Source organism: Telmatherina bonti (assembly GCF_933228915.1).
Source record: "Telmatherina bonti genome assembly, chromosome: 7".
Classification (NCBI taxonomy): Eukaryota; Metazoa; Chordata; class Actinopteri; order Atheriniformes; family Telmatherinidae; genus Telmatherina; species Telmatherina bonti.
In genome coordinates this window covers 27,891,968-27,919,319 of record NC_136625.1, presented here as the reverse complement: position 1 = coordinate 27,919,319, position 27,352 = coordinate 27,891,968, and the positions used below count along the sequence as shown (strand labels likewise).

The window sequence follows — 27,352 nt, the reverse complement described above, 5'->3', positions numbered from 1 at the left end:
GCAAGAATCTGATGAAATTTCAATTTCTGATGTTGTAGTTTACTGGGTTTTTTTTTCCTTCATATTTTCTAGTTAATGATCTTTGCTTAGATCAGTTATTCCGTAGGCTCCACTGACATACAATTAGAAAAGGTCCCATGACATGTGTGTGTTTGCGCTACGCTAAAAAGGAACACGAAAACAGCCTTCAAAGGACCTTTTTTCTGTGCCCACAAGGAGCTGAACAAGTGACAGGGCTTTGGATTTATAGGTCGGGGGCTCCAGCCGGGTGGCAAGCTGCAGTGGGGCCTGGGCAGCCCAGTGGCAACACAGCTTCCATCTGTCGTTACGGTCTGCTCATATTCGAATGCTAATCCTTCTCTATCCACACCTTCATGAAAGCACCTTTGTGGCAGTGCTTTCACAATGAGGAATTAACAGATCAGGAATCACAAAGACACGGACCTGAGGCTGATGGGGTGGGAAATGCAGAAAGCGCAGGGAGTGAAAATGAGAGATTACTGTAAAAAGTAAGAAGAAATGGAGCCTCTGCACTCGACATCTAATTTCCAAGCAAGAATGTCACCACCTTTCAAACTTATACACCCAGTGGATCAACTTGATGTTTGCTAATGCATGCAAAACATGTAGAGGACAAAACAAGGGCATTATTTATCATCACATCAGGCTCTGAAGGTATAGAATTGCATCTCCCTCCCGTCGTTCAGCAGACGTTGCTGCTGGCCAAAGTTTTCTCTGGCTGACTAATCATTTGTGTATGCTGCTATAATATGCTTTCAATATCTGAAAATACATATCATCCATCAAAGCATGATTGTAATGTCTCTGGGCTGGAAAAGGGCACTGGGAGTAGGTGTGGCATTTCTAAGATCTAATAAATATACATTTCCTCAGGCAAGAGGAGGAAGCTGAGAGTTCTGAGGATTCATTTCCTAGGCCGACATTGCAGATAAGGTCTGATACAGTGCACGCATGCAAAAATCTACACCCTACTTGGGATGTGGAACTTCATAAATGCAGGTCCTCCTGCTATGATTTAATATCTGTCTGATATAGAAAGGGTAAAAGCATACATCTGTTTTTGAAACAAGAAAAACATGCTCTTTCAGGGTAGGAGTTTTTAAAATCCCTGCGTCTTTGCGGTTAAAGCACATCATATTCTCTGACAAGCGTGTGCTGCAGCAAACAGCAGAACAACAGGCTATAGGGAAACACTTCATGTGATCAGTGTGAATAAACCTGGCAGCTGAGTGACAGAGTTAAAAGAGAAAAAAAAAAAAGGAAATGTTTCTACAGATATCATGTGTACTGGGACAAATAAAACATTTTAAAGTGGAATGAACGGTAAAATGTTTTATAATTGAAACATACTTTACCATTGTAGCCTGACAGAGATCTGCTAGATCTATTGGCTCCCTACAAAAACCTTTATTAAGAATACAAAACAAAATCTATGCAGTCAGCAGTTTTGCTTGGAAAAGATCAGAAATCAAAAGCAAGGCTCTTATCTCACAGATGACATCTCTAAGGATGTGTCAGCCTCAGGAAAAATAACTTTACCAAAAAAGCTTTTGGAAAGTCGAGCCCATACACTTCGTAATGAATACCCATCAAAAAGTCTCATAACAATGTGTTAAAAAAGAAAACACAGTGAATTTCTTTTTTTTTTTTTCTCTCTCTGTTATTCAATGCAAAGTCCCAGAAACAAAAGGTTTTACCATCACAGAGATGTGTAGGATGCGAAGTTCTTCCTTGGTAGAATCATTGGCCGGGTCATCTGTCGGGTCTGGGAGGCTCAGGCTGCCGTCCTGGTGGTGGATATGGAAAAGCAGAGTGCCATTCTCCAGCCACTGCTGCCGCCAGCGCACCAGCGGGATGTCCTCTGAGTTCCCAGAGATCTCTGCCAAAAAGAAAGAGAGAATGGCACCAAATGAGAACCTACCTGGTGTTCCAAACAGCTCAGGATTACTGGTTAAAACGGCCAGTTTAATCACAGAAACCCACTAAAATATGAGCAATTTCCAAGGATAAAAAGCAGAGCATCCACTGTGCTTTGCTGCAGTTAGGTCATTGATCTAACAGACTGTTGAATATTTAGCAGGAAAATGGTGATACTATTATTAATATTAATATTAATGTTAGTATATAAATCATATGATTGACAATGTTATTTATATCTTCCATGTTGTTCTTTGAATTACAGAAATAGTAAATAAACACTAAACCTTGAACAATCCTGGTTGCCCCAAGGAACAATATAACCTGTTTATGATTATCTGTTGTATGAATTCATGCAAAACAGCACAGTTCAGGCACGGCTGACATGAAATGACATGACAGACATCATTATCTACTCCTTTTTCCTAGAGTTTTCAAGTGTTTTCATAATCTTTACCGATGAGTCAGCCCACTGTCTCAGCTGCCATCAATTATATCCATGATGGAAAGAACCAAAAAAGAAAAAAAAAATCCCAACAAAATGGTTAAAACCCAAGAGATAATAATGAGTAAACAGTGATTTTATGGAAGCGGCGGAGCATGAGAAACACTGTGCCCCGTGTCATACCTCAGTTCCCCAGACAATACATTTCTCTCCGAGCCTGTTTGAAATATTAGTTATGTGCAGCAAAAACACACACAGAGTGCAGAAATGGAAAACATTATGAATGCATGACCGAGCTTTATGGGTGCTTTCTTATGTTCTGTAAATACGAGGAATGTCAAAGATGCGCCAGACTCGTGATTGATGAGAAAGTACTGGTGAAGAAGTGAATCAAAGGAGAGATTACTGAACATGCAGACTGGATTCCATCTCCGACTCTGCTACTCCTCCTCCATCAGAGGCTCCTGCTGGAAAAGAATTTAGTATGTACTGCTGACAAGATCTGTGGCTCCATCTGATCTCTGGTGATTTTCATGTCAGACAAACAATTTGATTGAAGGTGGAAAAATGTGCCAAACAACTGAAAAAATGTTCATTTGGAGGTTATGCATCATAATTACAGCATAATTACATGCATAATTTTAATGCAACGTGTTTAAATTCACACTTATTATGCTGTGGAATATACAGCATAACATTTTCAGCTCTATTCTGCTCAGTGTAGATTAAGTCCAAACCAAATCAGGGCTTATAAAGAAATAAAGTCACTTATATCAGCATCAACTCTGCTCTCACTCTCTACAGCTTGGAGATTAGAAGTATTATGTGCCATACAGAGTTTTCTTATGTTTCTTATCATTCATTCACGGACTAAACTGGCCTGTATGACATGATCATTTTCTTTGTAATGAAGCCTGTAAAAGCTTAAAAAACCAACTATATGTGTTTTTTGACATAACCTTTTAGCATCCCATTAAGTTTATTGGACAAAGCAGAGCTCTTTCCATACATTCTTTATTGAAGTAATATAGTACAATCTGTAGGTACATGTGTCCATGTTCATTGTGAAGCATTATGAACACTGATATTTGGAAGTGAAAATGAAATTTAACTCATAAACAGACACCAAATAGTTTTCTGATTATTTCAAACACAGCCAAGAAATATTGGCCATATTTAGTTATTAAACCGTGTTAAACACTTAAAAACTTAAATGCTTTTCATATGTTTTATATATGCAAAAGTTTACAGTTACTTCTATAAATTGTCACAAGATTACTGCATTTATGGAAACGGGTTATCAACACTTATGTTATTTTTCTGTCTTCATTTAGCATGTAGCTACATGGAGCACACATCATGTCGCAACACGTACTGTCTGCAGGAAGAAATCTGCCTCTCTGTAAAATCCACAAACAACTGGAAAGAGGCAGCCATGATGACGTCTTGCTAGGCTGAAACATGCCACAATAACTGCACGATCTGAAATTTTCATAAACCTTTAGTCCCTCGTGTCTCATCAACACCTCATCAACTAAGTGTTATCATGTAAATTAGAGCTATAAACGCTTTCTGAGAAGAAGTGCACGCCCCTCCCATCACATGTAACTTCCATGTCAGATCTCTGTTGTAGCTTTTCACTGAATGCACTACAAGATATTATAATTGTTATGAAATATAATCTATGCCATCAGCATTTTAAGATCTTTAATGGCATGATGAAGTTGCACAGGATCTGATCGATCAGCTAATACAACAGACAAAGAGTTTCCTTCCACTGATCTGTAAAGTGAAATAAAAGAATTCCAGTAGCATAAAAACTCCAATTAGGTGCAACCTGTTGGTTTTTTTTTTTTTTTCTTCTCTGAAGTCTGTACACATGAGCAGTTACCTAACACAAATCATTCTCTATGGCAACGGACCCAGGCAAGGACATACAACAGATCAACTTTACACACCGGCAAACAGAACTCGGGGTCATACAGGAAAGCCCATTCCTAAAGTATAATGAAGTCATTTTGATACTTTACTTTACAGTTACACAGAAAAGTAATATCATTACTGTAATGCCTAATTGCATTATGCACAACTCTGCTGGCTTTGATAACACATTAGCATTAATTGTTTACATTCCTGGAGCCATCTTCGCCCTGGATCAATGTAGAGAAACCACACTGCACGACTTGATGTTCCAGCCCGGAGCGTCACATAACAGCTGTGTTCACATTTCTGCCACCGTGTAATGGTTGATAACAACAAACTGTCCATTTTTTGACGCCATGATTGAGAAGAAGTGATGAGGAAAAAAACAAAATGAGACAAAGAGAAAGTGAAATGATAAAACAAAAATCATCATCAGACTGACATTTTGCGGACTGGAGAGAGAGATCAGCGATGAGACAGGAGGTTGAATTAGCCTGCTCTAGAGGCTGCCAAAGTGCCAAGAACTGCCAAACTTTAGTAATGCCTCTAAATATTTTAGTTTTCTATATTCAAAATGATTATTTGTAGAGTATTTGTATTCTGTAAAACTTGCCTTATAATAGTATTAGCATTGCCAGGTGGGTCATTTCTTCCTTTGTTAAATTACAATTAGGAATTTCCACATTCAGTTCCCCTTAAGGCCACCATTTGAGAAAAAGTACACTGTGTGCATCCTTATACTGCTGATGGATTACTTTAGAAACCACTGCCCATGAAACAGACAATTACACTAATTGGTATCATGACCCAGAGCAGTGCACTAATCTATTATCCAGATATATCATCGTAACTCCACTGGAAGACAATACAAACTATCAAATAATAAAGCTCGTTTCACACACAGATGTCAGAATGAACGTCACATAGCAGCAAGGACAATCACAAAACAGAGCAGAGACGAATGGTAGGGATGCACCGAGAGGACACAATCCATTAGGGAGTAGCCATAACTGATCAAAGTCTGGACCACGTGGTGCAGCAGTGATGGTTGCAGGGAAAAACCGCTCTCTATGAACAATAATGGGGATTACAGCTGATCAGACGTGAATGACTCATGCAGTCATTCGTAGCACACGCACGCTGCAGCGGAGACGAGATGAACAATGCGAAACCAGGAGAGGCAGCGCAGAGCGGCGGAGGACAGAAACGTGAAAATGGCAAAGCTTTCACACGAACAAACCGTCTTGTCGGTGTAAAGCTTAGTGTGGAGATCTACATATATAAACACAGGCCAACCCCATGCCACACAAGACCATTACACTGATTACTGCCTGAGATGTATGGCTGCAAGCAGGATTTTACTGCTGATCGCAGGTTTTTCCACACACTGTGCAAAACTTCAGGCACACAGATCAAGTTGTAAAAGCGTTGCACCTGCAGTTGTGGGTCTCAAATGATTCACGGCTTTAAATCATTGTCATCTGTCTCACAAACTTCCGCCTTGAACACAATGACTCAAATCTTTAAAGGTCAAACATTCTGTGGCCAAGATGCTTGGTCAGAGGGAAAGAATCAATTTCACACGCTGAGGTTGGCTAAACAGTAACTGGGGATGCTCGCAGCCTGCAAAGTCAGATATAGGATGCCTCTGGAGCTGCTTCTTCCAAGTCGGACTAAAATTTCCCCGATGATGTCACCAGGATTATCCCAGCTTGACTTTTGGGATAATGTAATAAAAGCTAATAATTGGGGGCATGCTGTTACTATGATATGGACCTGAACTAGGCCATGAGTGGTTTTAAAGGAAATGAAGGGAGGAGTTCTCTTCTTGAGGCTTATCAGAATGTTGATTTTGCGAATATTTTCTTAAATTCTACTTCTCTTTACTGCAATCCACAGTGTAGTTGTACTAAACTAAATAATATCATGACAGATGTTTTGTTATATATGCAATTCAGCTCGGCTTTATCTGTTGACCATAATGAAATGACAAAGCAATCTCAAGGTACGTTTATGTTTGATAAATGTTTGATTTTGAATGAGGAATATTTTTTTTACAGAACAGCAAGCAGAGTTCACATAACATATGTAGAAGGTTATTCAAGCAATAGGTAGTCAAGCAATCTGGGGTTTTTCCATCAATATATAAAGAAACTGCATTTACCCTTTCATGCATGAATTAATGAATACAATGCAGTATTTTACCTCTTCAGACGTATGAAATAATACTTTTTTTTTGTTTATTAGTAATATTTAGAATTTATCATGACTTTTGACTTATTTGAACATATTCTATAAAACATATATAAAATAATATATAATCATAATTATATTATGTAAATCTTCTATAAAATATTGCTGTATCACTTTCTTTTTGTATTTATCACAAAGGCAAATTTGTGTATTTACATTAAGTTCAATTATATCATATATTTATTTATTCTCCAGTGAGTGGAAATGTGTTGGATATCTCACTAACATCCACTGAAGTGGTTTTTTTTACAAAAATACCATCCTCATTCATGAATGTGCAAGAAAATAGCTTGTAAGGAGATGTCCACTTTAGGCTAGCTAAGCATGAAAGGGTTAAAAAAAAAAAGACTTTTATTAGAGAACAATAACAATTAATAAAATAAGACAATTCTTGTTAATTCAGCTTATCGGTTTGTTTTAAGGAACTAAAACTGATCTGAACGAAACCAGTTTCCTGAGATTTTTTTTTTTAACAGCAGCAATAATTACCCTGAAAAACAGTAACTTTAACATCAGTGGTGACATATAACATACATGTGCTTATGGCAACACCTGGCACCTCTTTGTGTAATTAGACATATGCTCCCAGGTGAACATGTACATCACTGTGATGTTAGACACACACAGCTGTCACCTTGTCAGCTCTTCAAATGTGAAAGTTACACGAGTGTCTCCTCAGGTCAAACATTTCTCTTTTCACTATGATACTATTATTCCACCACACAAGTTGCATTTTTAGAAAATTACATAAACATTTTCTTTCTTCTGCGATGGACTGGCGAGCTGTCCAGGGTGTACCCTGCCTGTCGCCCAAAGCCGGCTGGGATAGGCTCCAGCTTCCCCGTGACCCTGAATTGGAATAAGCGGTTCGGAAAATGAATGAATGAATTAATTTTCTTTCTTTCTTTCTTTTTTTTTCCTTAAAGTTGCAGTACGGCCCAGCCCAGGCAGTATTATATGTGTTTCTGACCAGCATCAATCACTAACTTGTATACAGGTTTTCATTAAAATGCTCTGCTCTGTGCTAAGATGTTGCAGTGTCAGCAATGTTCTGTTGAGATAATATATTTTTACATTTTTTACACATATTGTTTTCACTTGCTTTTGTTTTGTCTGAAATTGCTTCAAAGTTTTAAGATTTTCATCTCTTTCTTAATGTTCGTTGGTTTTCTGCATTTGGGTAATGCTGTACATTCATGCAAACATTCATTCATTTGCTGTAATGCTTCATTGAAGCAAATAAATAAACAAATACAATTAAATAATAATAATAATAATAATAATAATAATAATAATAATAATAATTAATGAGTAATTTATTAAGATTTTAGCCCTTTTGGTCTGATACTTCTAGAACTAAGTGCACCAAGGCAGTCACTCTTTTGTTAAATTTTGAACTTCAATTTATGCATGGAACATCTTCAGTTTAATCTAATGAATAACTTTTTTAAAGTAATCAATTTTTTTTTGTAAATTTGTTATATAAATGGAGAAATGATACATATGAAATTATTCTGATTTTACTTAATAAATGTTATAGTAGTGAACAAAGTTAGAGATGTTTGCAAGGCTGTTAGGGCTATATGACCAAATCTCTGGAATAATATATCACCCGAAATTCTAAATACAAGGGAACATTTGCTGCTTCTTTATTTCTCTTTTTTGAGTTTAAAGTCCTAAAGTTTTATAAGGTTAACAGATTGATACTGGAATACCGAGCATTTCAAAACTGCTAACTTGTTAAGAGCATTTTATCCATAAGTCTTGTCTAAAGTACTTTAATGAGCTGAAATCATTCATATGTAGATGGAGGCCTTCCTCTCTTTGCACCAAGTACATAAGTGCTTACTTGGTTTAAACTATTCATGATAAGAGCTGACACCATTAATATTTGTGCCCGAGCTGTACATGCATAAGAGTACAATGCAGCACTTCACTTCGCTCTGACTGAGAGTCCACCCTCTTTGTCAAATCGCCCATTACACTGATTACGGGCAAAAGAAGACCTTGTATGCTGGATAATAGCCATAACCCTTATAAAGATTAAAACTTGTTTACAAATCAAAATACATAATGCTTTTTACAGAGATACAGCAGTGTGTGTGTTTGTAGTTCTGAGAGTATAACAAGGTTTGGCCTGACAATAACTGATGCCACGCTGCTGCAGTGAAGAGGGAGTTCCCTCTGCCCATAAATAAGATTTAAGAGTCCCGACTGGTTTTAACCTAAATGCAAATCATGTGCCACAGTGTGACAGGGCACTTTTTAAAAACTGTGCTCTCCCTCCCTGGAGTCTAGTTTGCCACGAGAGCTTGAGTAATGAGACCACCGTTGTATGAGACCTATATGGTGCCACCCAGCATAGAGCAAGAGCAAGGGAACAAAAGGAAGGGAAAAAAAAGGAAGGAACAGGAGAAAGGCAGAGGCAGAGAAAGGGAGGAGATTAAGGGAGTGGTAGAGAAGGAGGGAAATAGAGGGTGGCCAACAACTAGCATTAACATGATTCAAGGTAATCTGATTACGCTGCATTGCTAGTTTACCTCCCCTGCATGCAGATTTGCTGAACCATTAAGTTTAAAGTACTTTCTATGCTGTGAAATTCAATTGAAGTTGTATCTAGCTTTGGCGTTTTGAAAGCCTAACCTTTCATCTAAGTATGAGTAAATGGACAGTGCCACCACAGAGGAATGCAACACACAGAATTTATAAAATTCCCTCTGACGGAACAATTGGACTGCCAGAAAGCGATTACAGAGAACTTCAAATGAGTTTTGTGGCTCATGATTCTCTTACCCATGCATCACGGACACTGGGGAACGATGCACTTCGGACATGTGCAACAAATCAAACCTCTTGAAAGTCTTGCACAAATTCAAAATGGTGTGAGGCTTTAAATCCTAGATCGACTTCCTGCTTCTGCTGAGATGCTTTAGGAGACATGGCTGCCTTTTATCAACTGAGCGTTAATGAAGCAACCAAAATGCTGTGTGGTTAAACGTTTAAATGTGACGCAGTCCGCTGAGAGGTTTGTAAGTCTGACACATCTTTTATTTTATGGTAACTTCTGCAAAGTAGCTCCTTGCAGAAGCTCAGCTGCCACAACTCATGGTATGACTAATGAGGAGGCGTTTGGGATGGTAAGTGGACTGATTGACAAGGAGAAAACTAATGTTTCACCATTTAAAGAAAATATGATTTGTATTTAAAGCTGTCTTTTCTTCCGACTGCATGTAATTTAAAACAATTAATATTAATTTTCGTATAAATATGAGCTGTTTTATTGTTTTAGGCACTTTGCTTTGTAAAAATGATGGGAAATAACGTCTTCCTGTTAAAATAGCTACAGTTTAAAAGCACTCATATGTTCAAGTCGGAGTTATAACAAAAAAAAAAAAAAAAAGAAGTTTGTGACATGTTAAGGATTTGTAGCCCTAGTAATGTCTATTAGAAAGTAATGTGAAAGAAAAGGGGAAAGAAGGGGCACTGTGCCTAAACCTGTATTGAGGAGCTTTAGCCCCTACACATGGGACACACTTTCAACCGGTTGAGCTACCTGACATCCTAGAATTAGATGTAGAATTGATGCAGCATGGCAGGAGCAGCCAAAAAGGTGTCAGTTTTTAGCACCCTGTGGGGAGTTTTCTTTTTTTTTTTTCTGTTCCAGGCAATAACATCACAGCAAAATGTCACTGGTGGAATAAAACCATTCATCTCATTGGAGGATACTTCCAGATAAGATGAGGGACTGAATGTTTAACGGGAACAGCAACACATTTATCACAGCCCACTTGGATCTCTGAAGCTCTTTTTGGAACTGAAAATAATAAAAGTCGTCCTTTGTGGCTACAGGGGTAACAACATTGTATGTCTCAGTCAGTTTACATTAAAATAAGAAAAAGATGTAGTTTAACTCTAGTAGTATGCAACCAGTATCACTATGAATTACAGCTAGAGCAGTTTTATAACTAATAAAAGTAAGGTTATGATGCATTTGTTTAGCTATTGTACTGACACTGCTAAAAATCAAGCTAGTTAGATTACTCCTTATTACACAGAGTTTAACAGCTTGTTTTTACACTTTTGATTCATTTTTAAAGGTAATTTTGGACCATTTAGTTAAATAATTAAAAAAAAAATCTTTACTTTCATTCCACTTTCTATATGCCAAGTAATAGAGTGGCATATGCTGAAAAATTCTTTTAAAAAAAAAGCCAAAAATAAAAAAAAAAAAAAACAACAACAACATTCTGAAATCAAGTAAATCAATCAGGAGTAATGTAATATTAAAATGTACTTTTTTTTTTTTTTACATTTTTTTATATTGGCTGTATTTTCCTCCAACACCCTCCATTTAAATATAAAGTCCCAGATTCTGGTTTTGTGTCTCTGTAATCAACACACATCCAAAATGTAATCTAACATTGTAAAATGTAATGTAAAAATGTGAGAGATGGTAAACTGGGGAGAAACTTCTGCGTTGCCACTAAAGTGAGGAAATGATACCATGGCGTTCCAGCCCCACAAAGGACCACAGAGGACACTACCACCTAGCTTGACTTACAGGGTTGCTTTATGGTTGTTAAATTGATTTATTAGACATAAATGTTGCTTTTTCAGAAGTCAGAAAGCTCTGTGGTATATGTTCTGTGTTGGAGTAAGCTTTGAGGTGTTATTGATGTCGGAGAAACAGTCTGATTACAACTGAAAGGAAAGCAGCAACAGAGCCACACTTTCCAATATAACTGCATGTATAGTCATCCAGAACCCTTTTAGGGATAAATTACACATCGCCAAAAGCCATTTTGTGACAAAGGCAACTTAGGAACTTCGAGGAAAGCCTCTGAAACCTATCTATGCACATTTAAATTTTTTGGCAAGTTAATTGTTCCTTCATTTTAATTGAAGTTTGATAAAGTTGTACATAAAACTCTTTTAAAGGATATAAATAAGGATTTCACCACTTTCTGGAAGATTGTGTGGACTGATGGGTCAACTTAACAATTTTTAAAATTAAGTTTTACAACATAAAACATAAAAACGATAAATGTAGTATTGTATTATCTGCAGTACATAATAATTTTAGGTAACCTTCCTGTACAAAATGGACATGGTTGAAAACCAAAAGCCATAATTGTCCAAGTGGTACTGCATTAAAAACAGATCACACCCACCAGAAATACTCTGCTATCTTTGCAAATCCTTTTCCTGTTCAAGCGGCACACATCATTCTAATTTTCCACTTAAGGCGACTGCATAGCTATAAGGTGGAGATCACTTCATGCTCTATTCATTTATGTATTCACAGGAACAACGACTTTGACCGAGGGTGCCTGCACATTTGCATGACACTGTTGATGCATGCAGATCTTGATGTCGCCGTAGCAATAATGATTTATATTCAAAAGATGTTTTTTTCAGCATTTTTTACTTTTGCAGATACACAAATCATTTGCTATTGGATTTTTGCTTTTCATTTGAAAAAATAAATCGCTAATAACATGTGCAGTATTTTAAAGAAAACCCAGGTAAAAGCCTGAAGTTTCATCTGCATGGACTCTCTGAGGTTACGCCACTGGTGGATTTTGTCTTTCTTATGACACTATGTTCCGAGAAACTGATACTGATCGTCACACCAGTCGGTCACCAGAGGGCATGGTTGATAAGAAGAAATTACTTTGGAGTTGTTGATTCTGAATTACATGAACTTACCACTTATAAACGACTATTGAAGAAAACCTGACATCCTCAGGATGAGACACGAGAAGCTGAGAAAAGGGAAGTATGAAGGAGAGGTGAGCCAATTTCCACATCATAATCCGGTGTGAATTCATGGAGGTTGTCCTTTAGGATTGTCCTCAAACAACACCAAAACAGCAGAAGAGCCTATTCCTGAGGGGGTTGTGAAGTATCCACATTTCATATTATAGCTATTCAGCCTTGACAGGATGTCAGAGGTTATCTTTGACATAATAAAACCTTCAATTTTTATGTCTTTACCCTTACTTGTGACACTAGCATCTTAATGTCTTCCCTGCCCCTTTCCTGCATGTCTGTTTGGAAGTGTGGCACCGATGTGAAGATCCTGGAAACCATGGAAACAAAACTTGATCATGAAAACCATCACCTCGAAACAAAAGGCTATAATATAATACTCTGATATCTGCAAATGCAACTTTCATTTGTAAGATTTTTTTCTTCACAGGAAATGAGATCATTTGGATTATGATAATGTGGCATCAAATAAAGTGAAACATGTAGATTATTGAGTGAATCCACAAAAAGTCAAGCTGTGTCACCTGTCTAAACGTGCTAATATATATACAGTTGACTTAAAAGAAAAGAAGTACCACACAACTGCTGCACTACATGGGAAATAATGGATTTGTATGCAGTGTAGGTGGAATGTTATTTTAATTCTGTCAAAATAATCCCATTGAATGAATAAAATTAATCTTAATGGATTTAAATCGATATCAAAGGAATGGCTGCAACAAATCTAAAATCAGAAATAAATCTATCTGTATTTAGAGTATGACATTTACCAAAGAACAATCTAAATATACTGCAGGAGTTTTTATTTCTTAATGCCACATTAACCTACCAGCTCTGTTCATTGCTATCCTAGATTTAAAGTAGAACAATCCAACTGAGTCAGTCAAACAAAGCAGGAATACTTTGCACTGCATATGAAAAGAAAACATGAAGTAGTATGTGTATTTTTTTTCTCAACTAGACTGCACCAAATATTTCTGAACATCTAATCAAACCTTACAGCACAAACACTCTTCTCACATGCTCCTCTTCTGCTAACTAAATTAGCTAACTGCTAATGGCACAAGATGTGTTATGCCTTGTAGTGTCATTACTCAGACCAGCACGAAACCAGTTTTCTCTAATCTGACAACATCCTCGTTGGGACTATGATACATTGTGCTGTGAATTTTAATTTGGCTTTAATTTTGTGTAATCAACATTCAGTCTGTGCTGCTGCTATCAAAAAGATAAATATGAAAAACCAAACAAAATTCATTTTTCAAAAGGAATTTAAAGAAGATACATATTGAAAGTGATTTTGCAGTCTTAACAGGGATTTTCAGTCAACTTTACAACACAGGCATAAGCAAATAAAGACACTGCAGAAGACCAAGGCCAAACACTCCAATTTACTTCTTATTTTGTTTGGTGTCATAAAGTGATCCCCTTTTAATGTCTCACATTTAAAAAACCAAAAATGACAACATGTGTTTGCCTCACACATTCCTAAGAGTATTTTGACTTTCTACTACAATCACTTTAAGCCTTGATGTACCTGGGGACACTAGCTTAAATGTGTGAAATATTTCTGAAATAAAATTAAATAAAATAAATTAATCTTGTGAGACTAGTTATAATATAGTTAAATAATTTCATTAAGTTAACAGAATGAGTATTCATTTCTAAAAAAGATTATTATAGTTTTACTTTTTTTTAAAAAAAATACTCTTTTATTTTAAGTCACTTTTTTTTTTTTTAAATAAACAAATGTAGCTTTTGTGTATGACTTTTTTGTTATGCATCAGTTTTAAAGATGCACTATTTAGGCTGTTTCTAGTTTTCTGAGCTCTCTACAGTGTTATAGTATTGAATACTGAGACATATGAATGGTGCCACATTTTTTTATCTCCTAAACACATGTTTCCATTGCGACAGAAACTATTGGTTTTAGAGAGTTTTTTTCTATTTTGAAATGCTAGTGAGGTCCCTGGGGAGGGACTTACTGATTGGTCATCTTCTCTAGGTTGTGCACGTTCACAAGAAGAAAGCCACGCCCACCTTCACTGCTCTGTATAACTACTCGCAGTTGACCAATCAGACGCAGCCTGCCGGCAGGACATAGGATGAGGCTTTCTCTGTTCGTTTGTTTCTGGCAGAGGCTGATCTGAGAGGATCAATACAAAATGAATGAAGAGGTTTGTGAAAAATGCCTGAATATTTCTTGCCATTCTGAACTTTTCTGAATGTCATTCTCTGGCATATTAAAATAAATTAGACTGAAATGTGAATAATAAAGCTCCTTTAAGGAACCATACAGCTTATATTTTAGTTTAAAAAAATGTAAAATAAAAAAATAAAAACAGTCTTTTCAATGTCAGTGTCTCTCTTAATACCTCTTGTTGATAGATAAGATTGTTCTCTGATTTGTCAGTTGTCTATTTAAATGGTCTGAAAAAGCCCAACCCACTGTTCTCTTTTAACTCTGCAAGAATTTTGTAATATGATTAAAGAAATGTCTATTCAAATTCCATAGAATTATTTATATATATATATATATATATATATATATATATATATATATATATATATATATATATATATATATATATATAGTACACTGCAATGATGTCTGGTTTCATGTTTAGTTTAAAAAAAGATGGAAAAAAAGAGAAATTATTAAAGACAGTCCTTTAGCAAAAGACTTTTTTACAGCTTCTCGGATGCTCATTCACTGCTCTTTTTACTCATCTGATTCAGTTGTAATTTGCTGTAACTGAATGAATGACTAAAAGAATGCAATTCAAGCTTGTAAATTGAATCTATAAACCATCAAAGTTGGACCTAATGGATGTTTTACATTCCTAAACAAAATCTTGTTTTCTGCGTGGAGCATGCAGGCAGTGTCTCATTAAAGCTGCAGGCAACATATGGTGACAGCAAACCCGAGATAGAAAGACTATACGGCCCGTGTCTGTTTTAAATTTGAGGATGAACAAGCAGCTGAGAGTTTAATGTGAAGATATCGACCGAGGCATTCAGAAGTAATGAGACAGGCAAAAAGATCTGTTTACGGGGAGATCAGGAGCTAAACAACAATCTGGAAGTAGCGCTGTTTTTCTGAGGTCTGTTTACCCAGTGGGACAGGGGGAAAGTGGGGAGGAGACCATATGGCTACAAAGCGTTATCTTTGTACTGGGATTTAACAGTAACATTGTGGTGTGTGTGTGTGCACGTGTGTACACATGTAGGTGAGAAATGATGATGGCTGAAGCTATTCTGCTCACATACTCATGCGGTGTCAGAAGAAGCTGCCCTCTCTTACTCCTTTCACAGTCATAGTGGGAACGAAGGTTACTGAAAAGGGGCGGGGGAGTTAAAAATCGAAGCTAAGTAGAGCGAGAGTGGTGGAGTAAGGTTGCATGAAATCAAGAAGCAGAGAAGAAGAAAAGCATAAAAGAGATAAAGAGTTGGGTCTACTCGCAATTCAAACCTGAGGATGTGGACTCACCCCTGCTGCTATAACCCCTCAAGCCCTTCAACACAAACTGCAAACTATGAATTACACATGATGTATAAGCAGATGCCTAAACATGTCTCAAATGCGCACCAAAGAAAGCTTTACCGCCACACGCAGCGAAGTCAGCAAAGCCGAGGCGTACAATGCTTCCAGCACACGTTGAGAAAGTTTTATGTCACTAAAAATAGGTAAACAATTCAATCATTCATAAGTAAAACACTTTGGGGGCTTGTCATCATATTTATTTTTTGACGTGATCAAGTTATTTATAATTCAGTTCCATGAGAGAAGGCAGACAGTATGACAAGAACAAAAGCCAAAGGAGTCATTTACAGACAGACATATACACTGTTATGTCCAAAGGGAACGTCACTGGCCTCATTTTAAGGTGTTCTTCTTTGAGCCTTGCCAATTTTCTACATGAATGAGAATAGGAAACAGAGCGATCAATCAAAGTCGGTCCATTTCCTAACAAGCAACTCAACAAGGGACTGTGCATATTAACCAAGACAGCTGGCAAATGGCAATTTGCAGCAGCTTGCAAAGTTCTTCTTTTAAAATTTCATGTAGGATTATTATGTATGGGACATGGAGTGTATAGGACAGGGGAAATGGTCCACTTCAAGGTGAGCTGAGATCACAGGAGGTTCTGCCAGCAGCTGCTGCAATATACATGGAGTGCTGTTTGATGAGATTCAACAAGGCTGACCTCACTTGGCTGTGATTAGAAATTCAAGTCAAGGAACCGTCATACACCCCATAGAGTTTCTGTGATTGTGATGACACAGATGAACCCCATTAAAGGCGAGACGAAGCAGATGGAACGGATTGTTGCCAAGATTGGAGGCTTCAAAACTGTTTCGACAGGTTGCTAAGCTGTTTAAATGGAAAGCATTGAGGCGGAATGCATCTCTACAGAAGGAGGCAAACAAAATAAATCTGGAAGTGCAAAACGCTGCAGATATCACTTTGGTTTTTTTAAGCTGAAACTACAAAGTGGAATAAGTAGATGCTTACCACTGCAAAGATCTGGAATCCGCTGTTGTGCACATGTAGGGTTGGAAATGCTTGTTTTGAGAAGACTGGTTGATATAACGCATCTGTTCGCAGCTGTAAGACACTTTAAATAGCTGATGGTTTTTGGATGATTAATCTTAATGATTAAAACACCAACAGCTATGCATACCCTTTGCTGCATTACACCTCTTTCACAGCAGACATGTTGGCTTATTACATTTCAAGAAGGGTTTCTAATAACATTAAAAGTATTTTTTGCTCAGTAAATGCTTAAATAAGTTGGAGCATGAACCACTGAGCCTGCAAAGAATCTGTAAATCTACCAATTTTTGAATCTTCAGTCATTAATTACTCCTGTGACATGTCAATGTATTTATTTCCACATTGCTGTGATTTATATCATACATTGTGTTATATATCAAAGCAGAGCTTTACTGTTTAACAGTCCACACTTAAACTAAAGACAGGCTAATATCAAAGCAAAAATTGCAGCTAAGTTTTTTTTTTTTTGTTTTTTTTCCGCTGAAAATAATTTTTAATTAGCAATTAAAAATGAATCATTTTTAACTCTGAGAATATTCCTTCTATTCAACACTGTTCAGTGCTATTCTCTCCGTTTTATCTCTTTAGTTTAAAATTTTTGTACCATGCATTGCATCACCAAACAGCCACTTTAAGTTTTATGTAGTTCCTTGTAGCAATTAAACTATCATCATAGTTCTTTTTTTTTTTTCATATATAAATACATGGCAATACTGATAATAAATTTATATATATATATATATATATATATATATATATATATATATATATATATATATATATATAATATATACATATATATATATATATATATATATATATATATATATATATATATATATAATATATACATATATATACATATATATATATATATATATATATATATATATATATATAAAATATATACATATATACATATTATGTATATATATATATATATATATATATATATATATATATATATATATATATATATATATATATATATATCTTTTGAAGTGTTGTTCCTCCCAGATTTAAAGAACATGTCATGTCCAGAAAGAGCAACTTTTATGTCATGGTTCCTATTATTTAAAATTTCTTAAATGTCACAAACCCTATCCACTTACTGGAAACTATATTGGCAATATAAATCTCTGAGTCATAGAAAATGGACAAGCCGACCCTTGAAGATGTCATGACTAAATCAAAAAGACTCACTCTCGAGCACATCGTCCCTCAACAGGACAAACCTGCTGCATCATTTGGCCAAAAATGAGAAATATGTGCTGTGACTGGAAAGCATGCTGTTTTATTTCAACAACAACAACAAAAAAAAACCCTGGTGTCAAGCTTTAGCACAAATTCAATCGTTGCTTCCATGTACAATGAGATTAACAGGACTGCCGCTCTCCTGCACCGCAGCCTCTCATCTCAGTGTTGACTTAATTCCACATGCACATCAGCTCACGCAAAGAAAGCACTCGCTGTGCAATGAACCAAACAAACACCAGAGTCATTTGCCATCCTGAGACGAATAGCAATTACGATTCCTGTTATGTCTCATTGGCGAACCCATTTGTTCTTCTGCAGAGCAACGGAATGGGAAAACAACTTAATCTCCATGTGTAAGAGATATGTTGATCGTGGAAAATATCTTAATCCTCATTTTACTTGCATCCAGGCGCCATTCGCTTTCATGTATTGCTCATACTTAATGCATTGCATGGTTGGGATTTCTTACCCTGAAAGAAGGTTTTCAGATATGCTTCTGTGTAAAATTAGGTTCAGCTTTTACCTAGAAGAGTGCATACAGGATTTTCTTTGGCATTATATGCCTGAAACCGATGAATTTAAGTAGTTAAAGGGCCTGTATAGTTTATGTCAGGTCAAACTACAAATGCCCTATAGTCCTACTTGAAAAGAAAAAAAAGTTTAATGGCTGACAGAAAATGGTTAAAGTGACCCTGCTACGAAAGTCACCTTGAATACTTAAGCATAGTGTGGGGATTGCTTGGCTCTCCTCATGGGCAATTTAGCATGCCTGCCAAGTAGCCCAGGTACCTCAGCATTGCATGAATAACAAGTTCTTCTTTCCTCAAGTTGCAAAGTACATCCAGTTAAAGTAGGAGGCTCATGACTCAATGACGTGGGTAGTTCTGTCTGCTAACAACTAAACAAATGGGTGCGTATAATATGAGAAACAAATATGTGTACATTCGGAAAACAAAACCTCATATAAAGCTTTGTTTTCCAAATGTTTTACCATCTGTTAATACATCATTTGTTTGCTTTCAGGTTATTTTCCAGCTCTGACTTGACAAAAAGCAGTGCAATCTTAATACACCTCCAAAACAACTGCCCAGTTGAGTTATTCCTGCTCGGGGGGCTGAAAACAACAGTTACTTTCTGCCTGTCACTTTCACCTCTTTTATGTTCATTTTTTGTCTCATTTTAAGAGCAATATAAATAGAGATTTCTATGAACAGAATTGGTGTGAAAGTAGTGACTTTAACAGGTCTGCATTAAGTAGAGTAAATGGTTGCTTCAGTAATGGCCTTCAGGCCTCAATGTACAGTCTTCTGTTTAATTTGAAACAAGGTTGAACATAAATCCTGATGTGGGTGAAGGGTTCAAGTGGGGCCGAAGGACGGAGCTCTTATTTCTATCTTCTGATGGAAAAAAAAAAAAAAAAAAAAAAAAAAGTTCTGAACTAAAAGTAGGAGACAGATTTTTTATTTAATTTTGTAATTAATTTGTCACACCTTTAACTATATTACAAAGCTCACCCCAGGCTTAGATCCTCGCTTCACAAATCCTGTGTTGACAACAATACCTCTGACTTGAAGAGAAAAACAAGAGTAAATCACAGCTTGGGATTATAGTCTTTTTGTTGCTTTCGTTTTTCATTTATTTGTTGTTAGCTAGAAGCAGAGTCACTTGCAAAATGTTACTGCAAGCATTTATTGCCAACTTTCATGTCTGGAAGCTAAAAACATTCAATGCAACATTCTGAAGTTTTGTTCAGAAACTTCTTTGGGAAGTTATTGTTAGTATCCCTGTGTACATCACGTATTGATTATTAGACTATGTAAACACAGTAACGGTTCGTTGCTCAAGCAGAAAGGAGCCAGAATGTGGCTGACACAGTCACCCTGAGAAACATGTGACGTGAGCAAAAGGTGAGCAAAGAGCGGCTGCCTTTTTGCCTTCATCTCCAATGTAACACTTTGATCAATGAGCTTTTTTCGTGACATGAACTCTACACTTTTCATTCTCATATTCTGACAAGACTGAGTGACACTGAAAGGAAAACAGGAAGCACATAAAAGAGTGTGCTGACTAGAATCTATTTATTCTAGTCACCTATAACCAAGGTGTTGATTTCTTTAGTTATGCATATGGTTGGATAATGGAGGTGACTGAAAGCAGCAAATGAGGTGTCAGATGTTTGGCTGTATGCAAGAAAAAAAAAAAAAAAACTAGGAATATACATAATTCTTTGATCTAGCACATTCTTGTAAGACAACCAACATCAGCCTTGAGCTTGGTTGCACTCGACTTGTAGAGTTCTTCCCTGATACTTTGCAGACCACCATGTACTATTATTGACACTGAAATGGACCCCTGTCTCACAGAAAGACATACAGTGACACAGCTCAGTCCAATTTTATGCAGCAGTATGTGGTTCATATTTACTCAAAGAAAAAAGCAAATAAGTATTGTTTTAAAGCCAAAAAGGCAAAATCTAAGAGCTAAAAATATTACATTTTGTGCCAAGCTACTAAATTCTTGTAACAATATTACAATCATCACTGTTTTGTCAGAGTCCACAGTTCAGAAATGTCCTTCAGAACAAGGAAATCTATCATACAAGTATTAAAGTCATAGCGAAGGGGTGCTCAATTCATTCCGAAGTCCACAATCTAGCAGGTTTTGCATGTATTCCTGCTCCAACACAGCTGATTCAAATGAATGAGTCACTGTGTAGAACCTGGTAGGCTGTAAGTTGCATTTGATTTGATTCAGGTGTGTTGAAGAAGGAAAACATGGAAAACCTGCTGGATAGCGGACCACATGGGACTGGATCAAGTACCACTGCTATGATGTCTGAAGTTATGGATCAGTAAAAGTTTTTTTTGTTTTTTTTTTTCTCTTTAATTCATCATCCTCTAGGTATTATACAAAGAGGCCATCATTCCAAATATTAAATGCCTGATGGATAAAAGCCTCACTATATAATCAATTAGTAATAATATACAGCTATAACTGAATAGTTATAAAATATATTAATCAGATCTTTCTTAGAATTTTACCAATTACTTTTATTAAAAGTGATTCCAAAACCTGAAAACACACACAAGAAACATGAAGTAGTATTTTGTACAGGCTAGTCTAAACTATAAATCATGCTGTTTAAAATATTTATGCATCTGCTTTAACCAGCAAACCTTATAGAAACTAAAGCTATGTGTCTATCATATTAATCTACACCCTGTTCAATAAGAGCAGTCAGAAAATGATTTTTGGACTACCAAAATGAAATTAAGAGACTATACAGAAGTGGTGAACAGATTAACATGGACAACACTGAAAGTAAAATCCTTTGAGTTAAGAGTTGGCAGCTGTAGAGAAAAAGGTAACATCGGTCTGACTGGAGTAGAAAGTGGAAAAGAGATGCTAGAATATGTAATACAGTGATTGGGTGTTTTGTATTGATACCAAACATGTTCTGATCCTGGTACATCAGCAAGAATCCAGTAAAGATAGTTCAGTATAACAAATAAATAAATAATAGAAGTTACTCAGAAAAATACTTAATCCAGAACAAGTCTTTAATCAATTAAAAACACGTTTGGGTGAAAATGGAAGGAAATTACAGGGTTAAACTAAACTGTTGTGTTATTTTCATCCTAGTAAACGACAATGGGAATGAAGCAGCATTATATTGTGTCAGTAAAAGCAAAAGTCAGAGCAAGGAAGTGTCTTAAGAACGTTTGCTTTTACAAAAGTTTATCACCAGTTTCCTGTTTACACCCTTCGTAATTTACACCACTTCTTGTTTGTTTATCCATAAATTTTATTGCCTTCACATAAGTCATTAAATATATATAATATGCAGATGTGTTGTGACTTCATGTGAAGTGGGAGACCATAGAAAAGCCAAGATAATGTTCTGCCCATGAAGAATACATCATTTTCAAACCTCACACTGGATTTTTTTTCCGTCCATTGAGAAACAGTTTCTCTTCTTGTTTTATCCCACTTCTGTAAAGAGCGAAGACATTGGAAAAGCACTACGATTTGTTTAATCCCTGACTCTGGAGTCAGCTGAGCTCCCACAAAGCAGTTAGGCATGGCCATCCACTGGAAGGCTGGCTTTAGACAAAACATCAATGCAGTATGGATCGAATAACAATGTAAGCTGCTGACTGGTGCAAGCTACACTTTCAAAAATAAAGAAAAATAAGGGTGCAACATGCCTTACAATTCTGAAAAAGAAATACAGGTTTTAACAGATATTGATTGGTAAACTGTCAACAAGATGGTAAAAAAAAAAAAAAAAATCTTGCATTCACAGTAAAAACTTCTTTTTTAAAGAAGAAAAGGTGCATGCATTTTCAAATCATTCTGTCAGAGTTGTATTTGCTCTGTGATTCAGGCGCAGTGTATCTGCTCGGAATAAGTACAGATCTGGAGATGTGCCACAGGCACAAGTGCTGCAGTTCACTGCATCTTTCCCGGGATAGTTTTATATTCTGTAAGTCTCTGTGGTAAAGCAGGGCTCTTCAACTCAAGGGTCACTATCCTGCAGGTTGATGCTGCTTCCCTTCTCCAACATACGTGATTCAAATGAAATGGATCCAATAGGTTGTCACCATCTTCTGTACAAAGACCCAATAATTTGAGTCACATGTGTTGAAGCAGGGAAATATCTAAAACCTGCAGATCAGCAGCACTTGAGAATCTAAGTCATCAGAACAGCTAGTTTCTGCAAATGTTACCATACAACTAAAATATTAATCAATGTCTTCACAATGTTTCATCGTGGTATGTTTTATATTTGAATGCAATGTGGGGTTTTGCTCCTTCAACACATTTTTCTTTCTGCACTCACCAGACTGTGGAACTACATTGTCACAGAGGGGATCAATGATCTTTTCTACTGTCAGCAAGGTATCTGTGGTTGCAGCAAAAAGATTTCTTTACTCTTGACTCCATTACACTTTTCTTTGATGCAATAAAAGATTTTAATCATTAAAAGTGAGAAAAAAGATAAATAACTGGAAAACAGTTTTCTTTTTCCATTTGTAATGTTTTAATTGGTTGCAATCTGCATTTTAACTCTAAGAACTCATTTGATGCCTCGCCAATCTAATGCAAGCGACAGCATCAACACTTTCAGAAATATCTCAGGAACCACACAATGAAACTAAATGGGAATATTTGTTATCACAAGCACACACTTTGGGTGATCTATCGTGAACTACGGAAACGTCTAGCCTTTTGGGAAATGTTTTTTAATCCAGCTGATAAGTGCTGCATTTTTACGGGAACTTCGTAGGTGAATTGCATCGCATTACATTCAGGATTGATTGCATTCTGTAATTAAAAATGTGTAAATTATGTTAGTGGACCTCCCTATTAAGCTCTATGTAAATGGTCATGACTGCTTGTCGGTCTCTTGACCAATAAAAAGCTCAAATTTCTTCTTTTTGTTTTTATGATGTGACATCCAATCCGAGCAGCCGAAGATCAGCATGAGCTGAAATATTGATCTTAAAAAACAAAGTAATGAAGTAAAAAGAAGTACAAAAAACAGGCTGACCCAACAGTCCATCTCTTGGGAGTGTGAGATGTGTGCTGTAGCCCTCTGTCTTGTTCCAGACAGAAACTATTTACAAGAGTGGCACAAGTGACTGAAGAGGTGAGGGGAAAAACAAGTGGAAAAAAAATGTAAAAATGTAAATAATTTTGGTTGTGTCTATGTTAGACTGTTCAGACCTTTTTCTCCTAGTAGCCAAGGCGTGAGAGAAACATATAAAAAAAAAAAAGCTTCCACATTGTTGAACTATGTCTTTTTTTTTAATCAAATTCTGTGACATTCAATTTTTACATTTTGTTTTTATTATCATAAAACTATTGATCAATCCATGTGGTATCATTTTACAATACATATTATGATTGCCCAGGTTGTGCTGAAAATAAAAGATGTTTTAATGGCGTGACTGTGCATGAAGAGGTTGAGATTATACATGCATTAACAGACAGGTCAAGCGGACATGAAACAGCAATAAATGGCTTGGAGTTTTGAGGGTTAACCCGATATCACAAAATATTCATTATTTATATGTTACATGTCTGTAACAGTTACATGTCTGAAAATGTCATTTTATTTATTTCAGCAGCTATAAAAGCCATTGTGCAGCATTTCAACAGATACAACTGATGGCTTGTGCCAGCTCTTAAGTGTCTTGCATAATGGGGAAGGATTTCTCTCCACTTGACTAATGTTCACATACACTGCAGGGTTTAAACTTCCAGATTTCTGGCTGTATAGAGTCCTTTTCAAGTTTCATAAACACAACTTGTAGGACTTTCATATTGATGTATAAATACAGTGTGATCTCTTTGTCATTTCGGAATCTAAGCAGCATGTGCCGCATGCAGCAAAGTTGTTTGCCTTTGTAATCAGACTGGTAAATTAGCACTAAACACCCTGAGAGCCGGGAATGACAATCTGTCAGAACAGCGCATTTTGACCAGCCGTGTCCTGCTCACACCGCGGTGAACTCATGACATGCTGAGGCTTATCTGGGCCACGCAGGAGGCACAACAATGAACTTATCACCATCCAGCTACTTGGCGGGATGTGGCTGCCACCCTGCCATGAGGCTCCAACCATGAGCCGGCTCCGGTTCACTGATCATACACACCAGCAGAACCTAATCAAGGGACAGTGGGCCTTTCAAACCACAGGCTCCAGCTTTAGACAGAGAGAGGCTGTGAAAAATGAAGGAGAAGTTTTGCCAGGTAATATAAAAAGCTGCTGCTGGAAAGAAAAAAAAAATAAAACTAGAGAAAGAAGTTCAATAACTTTGCAGAGACCTCCACACACTGAATGTCAACTAGCTTCCAGGATTTTGATTGAAGCTCTGCACAAGCTCGCAGCAGGGCTTTTCTGTTCCTGCTTTTTCTTTTCTTTGCTGCTGAATCAGTTACAGTGGCACAAGAATACATAAAAGTTTTAGTAGAAGTGCTATTGAGGGGGTCAGGGGGGAAAAAAATTCTATCTTAGGTACAAAACTCTAATAGAAACAAAGATAAGTCTCAGACTATTTGCTAGCTGTGAAGCTGTGAAAGCAGCGACAGAAATATGGTGTCAGACTGCAAATGAAGAATCAACATTCCATACAGACATTTTCTAAAGCATGCAATGTAATTTTGAGAGCAGAATAACACAGCAAAGGGGTTACTCTAATACCCAGACAGGCGTGTTACGCTCTGACTCTGCTACTGTCTCTAATATTAGATATTTCATGGCAAATGCAGAGAATACAGAGAGATCATTGGAGTTGTATGAGGCGAAGCTCTAAAAGCCTTTATCGGTCTCAATATTGTCTCTATTCTTTCTGTTTCTGTTTCTACAATCAATTAAACTATAGGAGAAACCTCCCAGTGATGGGCACTGGCATGCACTCCTTCCAATCCAGGTTTCATATTCAAAGATAGTCCTATTTTCCAACCCATTTGATCTGGCTGAGTCTGATTCTGCCACGCTTGACTCTCTCCGTCCTGTCTTGGGGTATGATCGGAGTAATCGTCACATCAAACTGAACATGGTGACTTTCTCGTTGCAATGTCAATATCTGGAGGAAATTGAAGGTGATTTTCAATAACTGTCCTGACGAGAGGTGATAGGTGGATCACAGTGGTTCCCTCCATTTGACAGGCTGTCATAAATGAGATCGGATGTTCTCCATGTTTCAAGATAATCGCTACTTGGTTTACACTGTCTGAGGAGCATTTTTAACTGCCAAGACATGACAGATATGATGCTATAAGAAAAAAAAAAATAAGAACACAAATGTAATAAATGCATTACTAAATAAATATTTAAAAAATGTTGCCAACATCGATATCAAAATGTTGTCAAAGCTAATTAGAATACATATTAACATGACATTAAAGATCATCAATACAAAGTTGTAGCTATGGTTACAGTTCAGTTAGGACAAGAACAAATGTAGATTATGGCTCCAAGCTCCAAGTCGAATTTTCAGCCCCTTTATAATTATCTCAAACTCTTTTCAAGTTCAAATAATACTTCATCTGATGTACCAAACTGTTTCCTGTTGCTGTTTGCTTTGATCTTAACATCAAATTCTCAACAGCAGCCAATATTTCACCGAAGTGAAGCTCCCAAGTCTTAGTGTGGACTGTCTTTTAGATTCCTTCTTGTTATCTGTGGCTTGCAGAAACCAATAAATATAAATGTTCTCATTTGCAAATGTATCAGAAAACACTTTTTTTTTTTTTTTTTTTTGGTTGTCTTTTTTTTGTTTTTATTGTACATCACTGATATTTGTTAGGCATGATATAAATATCATCTTAAATAAAAAATTTTAAAAAATGTCTGACATCACCAGATGGCAGCGTAAGTGTCCATGGGTGTGTTTGGCACGTTTAAATTAAACAGCATTCGTATGATGGTGCAGACTAACAGAACTGTGTCCGCTATGTGGATGACGGGTTGTAGGTCGTTTAAAGATAAACGAGCCAATAATGCTAATGCCATTATTTAATACATTTTAAAAGACAGGAATTCCAATTTAACTGAATTTGCCATTGAATGCACCATGAGTGTGTCTGTCTCCAAAAACTGGTTGAAAAGTGGCCAAAAAATAACAAAAATTTGGCTACCAAAAGGTTGAATAAAAAAAGAAAATGGAGAAAAAATCTGGGAAATAATAGGCTCTTTACACAGGTTACATAGGTTGTGTAGCATCATTTCATTAAAAAAAAAAAAAAAAAAAAAAAAAAAAAACTGTACATGCTGTACATGCTGTGGAAGACCATATCTATGCAGACTACAGAGTTGCCTACATAGATGTAGTCTACTGTGACCACTTACCATTTAGAAATGGGACACCTTCCTATCAATGTTATTGTGCTCCAGGCCCCCTGTCGCCAAGCATTTGAATATGTGACAATTATTACCCAGAATTTCCCTGTTTCTCTTTTGAAACCCAAATGGAGCTGAAAATTTGACTTTTATTTCTTTACTTTTACCTGTTCCTTGAAACTGAAAACATTTTTTCTACAGGTAGACCCCTTATATTAACCCCTTTAAAATCTCTCAATATCAAATATTACATCATTTCAATGACTTTGATGTATGTGGCTTTGATATGTATATATATTTATACTAAAGTGAATTGAATAAAATAACATGTGGCAACTCCTTGGCACCCAACTGC

The 27,352-nt window shown here is 36.5% G+C and overlaps 1 protein-coding gene across 1 annotated transcript in view; it reads right to left on the bottom strand.

Moving 5' to 3' along the window:
* astn1 (astrotactin 1) overlaps window positions 1-27,352 on the bottom strand; it is a gene marked incomplete at both ends in the record, with an annotated part of 379,418 nt that overhangs the window by 310,669 nt on the left and 41,397 nt on the right. Inside the window, one exon of the mRNA XM_079244285.1 lies at window positions 1,719-1,900. Coding sequence (XP_079100411.1) covers window positions 1,719-1,900 — 182 coding nt within the window. The remainder of the gene's footprint in view (window positions 1-1,718; window positions 1,901-27,352) is intronic.